The sequence below is a fragment of the Sinocyclocheilus rhinocerous genome, unplaced genomic scaffold, assembly GCF_001515625.1.
Source record: "Sinocyclocheilus rhinocerous isolate Xijiao unplaced genomic scaffold, SAMN03320098_v1.1 scaffold6019, whole genome shotgun sequence".
In the NCBI taxonomy this organism is placed as follows: domain Eukaryota; kingdom Metazoa; phylum Chordata; class Actinopteri; order Cypriniformes; family Cyprinidae; genus Sinocyclocheilus; species Sinocyclocheilus rhinocerous.
In genome coordinates this window covers 3,297-7,139 of record NW_015654117.1, presented here as the reverse complement: position 1 = coordinate 7,139, position 3,843 = coordinate 3,297, and the positions used below count along the sequence as shown (strand labels likewise).

Sequence of the window (3,843 nt, the reverse complement as noted above, 5' to 3'; positions counted from 1 at the left end):
TAATTTTTTCCTGCTGTAACAAAATGATAGAAATAACAGAATCTATCATTTTTTTGTCAGATTTTCATTCCAAGGTCAGTAATCTGGAACATATTGTTTTATTGCTTTGTCTTCTGGGTAAATTTCACCTTCATAAAGCAAAAACCATTCATTGCAAACCTAACTTTAGAATGTTTTTATCTGATATAAAGTCCCTTTTTACTTCTTTTAAGAATGTCTAATCCGTTGAGCTCCAAAGCTTCTAAAACATTTAACATTCTTGAGTCTATTGTAAGCTATCTTTAAAATACTTTTTTTCGTTCTTTATCATTAATATATTTAGTTAATTTGTGTAGATTTTCTAACTTTACGTGATGATGTCCGTTTGCCCCGTTACTTCATAACTGCTGTTATTCTTTCAATTGCAATAAAAAATAAATAAATAAATTAAAAAAATTGATACCGGCATATCCCTAGTCACTACTCGATCCGTACCGGAAACACGATTTGTACTGCGCATGCGCGGAAATGCGTCTACTTCCTGTCTGTATGACGAAACCATTTACGGCAATTTCGGGTAGTTATAATAATACTGTTTATTAATTATAATACTAATAATAATGTAATGTTTTAATGTGTTGTTGACACTACCCGATCCGTACCGGAAATAGTCCTTTACTAGTGATTCTTTTGATATAAATACACTTTTTTTAATAAAATATATCAAATTAAATTATATTGATTAAATTGAGTAATCGATTAAATTTGCACAAATTAAATCAATTCAGTAAAATGAAAAAATATATATATAGTTTACATTTGCTAGACTCTATTTGGGTAATACAGATGTGTATATAAGTGTGAGTCTTACATTTAATTATTAATTTTCTAAAGATATGTTTTTCTTATTTCAGCATACTTTAACAAATGTCTGCATCTAATAAACACAAAAATATTTTTTTTCAAATTATTTATTCATAAATGAATTAATTCATTCATTCATTCCCTCCCTCGTCTACTATAATTGCTGATTGAGGAGCATGGCATTGACCTTCAGGCCTTGTTTATCAACACAGTAGGACAGAAATGTTTCCATGTCACCTTGAGACTGAAATATAAACAGAAAGTCCTCCTTTGCTTCAGGGAATTCACTCCCCAGGGCCTTCCTGAGTGCATTTAGTTGATCTTCACTGTTCATCTGCAGAAAAGCAGGCTCTGTCACCTCTCCACGGAATAAGTCTCTGTGATTGTGTGCCCAGTACCAAGCTGTATGAAGGTCTCTCACAATGCTAGGCTGTTGCACCTGAATATACAAATATATAATGACACAAACAAATGACACTATTTATCCAGCTTGCATGCAACTCCGTGATATATGACACTAAACTCATTTACCTTATCAGTGTCCTCTTCAGCCACAACCCTTCTGCTGGTGGTGGGGGATTTTGACACCCTAAACACAGGCTCAAGGGTTCCCTGAAGGAGTTGGGATGCTTCTTCTGTCCAGTGTGCAAATCTCTGTCCATGCCTTTGTAAAATGTAATATGCACCCTGTTTGTATAACACTTTTCTAGTATCACTGCCAACAGTGACTTAATACAGCCGAGATACTGAAATTGTATCTGTAGAGTCTGTCATACCCTTCAAGGCAAAACCTCTCCATCAACTGAATGCACCACCACTGGCGAATCAATGGCACCTCCTCCTGAAAGAGTGCAAAACAAAAAACAAACAAACAAACAAAAAAAGCCACATAAAAGTAGTTTGGTATATTTTTGTGGAAATATAGCTTACCTCTGTGAATGTTAGTGGGCATGATGTACAGGTGCTGAGAGCATACTGTGAAATACAAATAACACTGTACGACTTTGATTTTATTATTTAACAGCTATTGAGGAACATGGCATTGACCTTCAGGCCTTGTTTATCAACACAGTATGACAAAAATGTTTCCATGTCATCTTGAGACGGAAATATAAACAAAAAGTCATCCTTTGCTTCAGGGAATTCACTCCCCAGGGCCTTCCTGAGTGCATTTTGTTGACTTTCACTGTTCATCTGCAGAAAAGCAGGCTCTGTCACCTCTCCACGGAATAAGTCTCTGTGATTGTTTACCCAGTACCAAGCTGTATGAAGGTCTCTCACAATGGTAGGCTGTTGCACCTGAATATACAAATATATAATGGCTTTTCAAATTACTTTTCAATCTGTAGTATGTCCTCAGTCCTGACACATTGACCCTCTGACAAGCTGACCCTTTGACGATAGTGGCCACCCCTTTGGAAGAGATGCTGGCCACAGTATATGGTCCTTGGTGCTGACTTGTAAATGTGTCTCCTGTCCGTCGTTTCTTGGGGTCCCGTGAGAGCAGAACATCATCACCGGCCTGAACTGAACATACTCGCACAAACTTGCGCTTGCGATTTAGGAATGACTTCTGTTGCATGCTCTGTGCTCTCTCTATGTTGTGAAGAACCTACAAAAAAACAGTACCCAAAATTAAAACTCATAGAAAAATCCAGAATTCTCTGGTCTCTTGATCAATGGCGTCTCAGTCAGGCCAAAATAGAACAATAAGGAACAAGGTTTAATCATTACAATGTAACAGAGTGAGGGAGAGTGGCTTCACATGAAGGTTCAATTGCGTTTATAACTAGAACTAGAGATAAAGCAGAATAACAGCAAAAAAATACATAGATCAGCCTATGCCTAGGTCTAATTCTGATAGTAATTTATTACTTAATTTACCTTTATTATTCAAATACATACCGTTTCATTGAGAAGTTTCATCTTATTGACTCTGGTGTCGATGTCATCTTCTGGGTTAGCAACTTCAAAATCATCTCCCATGGGACAGGCATTCATGACCTCTGGCAGACGAAGAGGAGGAAGTAGACTGTGTCTAGTGGAGTACTGATCACATAAGGAAGCTTCCCATTAACTATTAAGTTTGTATTCATCTATAAGTTTGAAAAGTTCCACCCTTGACATTAAATAGTAAATAAATTCACCAGTTCAGTTTTACCATTGACAACTAACCGTAGATATTATAAATATAATAAGACAAAACCTGCTTTGCAGTGTTGATTCCATACACCACAGCAGGAAGGTGGAGGTCCCAGTCATTGTGGTTGTCAGTCACGTACGCTTGATATTCTGATTAGTTCTTTCATCCTGTGCATATCAATGCATTTATAAAGTTGGTGAATAACCATAAGGCAACAATAGATCTTACAAGACAGGCATCCAAAGAGTTACCTGCCCGTTGGTTTGGGGATGGTAAGCACTGGAGACAGCATGTTTGCTTTTCAGCATACTGACAATGCTGTCGTTGAGCTGCTGAGGGATCGTACGTACTGACAATGCTGTCGTTGAGCTGCAGAGGGATCATAAGTTACATTTGCAAGACTGGAGTAACTGTAGACAACAACATATCCACCTTATTTTTCAACGTGGAAGAAAGCCGTTTTCTGTGAATGTGTGAGACTTCTGCTTCATTCAGCATGGCAGGGAAATAAGGAGAAGAATAACAGTGCAGTAAACAGTAAAACTGTTTGCACTACAAACCAGTGTGTTCATGATTAAGATAATGCATTAAAATAATATGGTAAAACACACCAGTTTGCGATATCAAGCAGCAAAACGAGCTGTTTCGTGCAGCTAAATATAGCTGGAAGCAGATGAGACCGGAAACCAGACACATTACATTTACAAATGTTGAGACAAGAGTAGGAGGAAAAAACATAAACTTCACCTTGCAGACGAACTCCTTCCCTTGGTCTGTAATGATTTTCCTAACCATGCCAAACAAGTACAGCTTTGCGGTTATTATTGCAGACACCTCAGCTGCCGTCTTAGAATTGC

At 37.4% G+C, this 3,843-nt stretch overlaps 1 protein-coding gene across 1 annotated transcript; it reads right to left on the bottom strand.

The window, feature by feature from the left end:
• Positions 1-997: 997 nt before the first annotated feature.
• On the bottom strand, positions 998-3,300 carry LOC107716969 (structural maintenance of chromosomes protein 5-like). Its single transcript, XM_016523613.1, has 4 exons — positions 3,238-3,300; positions 1,620-1,684; positions 1,375-1,507; positions 998-1,282 (listed from the first exon to the last, which is right to left on the bottom strand). The coding sequence occupies exons 1-4, from the start codon at positions 3,292-3,294 to the stop codon at positions 998-1,000; spliced, it is 540 nt and encodes a 179-aa protein (XP_016379099.1). The 5' UTR covers positions 3,295-3,300.
• Between the last annotated feature and the right edge of the window lie 543 nt (positions 3,301-3,843).

What these genes read in the sequence shown, in the direction of transcription:
- LOC107716969 (XM_016523613.1), bottom strand. Translation starts at nt 3,294, where the DNA reads ATGCTGAAAAGCAAACATGCTGTCTCCAGTGCTTACCATCCCCAAACC. An exon ending in ATCCCCAAACCAACGGGCAG is followed by an intron (nt 1,685 to 3,237) that starts GTAACTCTTTGG and finishes GCACTCTTTCAG; the next exon opens with GAGGAGGTGCCATTGATTCG. An exon ending in GAGAGGTTTTGCCTTGAAGG is followed by an intron (nt 1,508 to 1,619) that starts GTATGACAGACT and finishes CATTTTACAAAG; the next exon opens with GCATGGACAGAGATTTGCAC.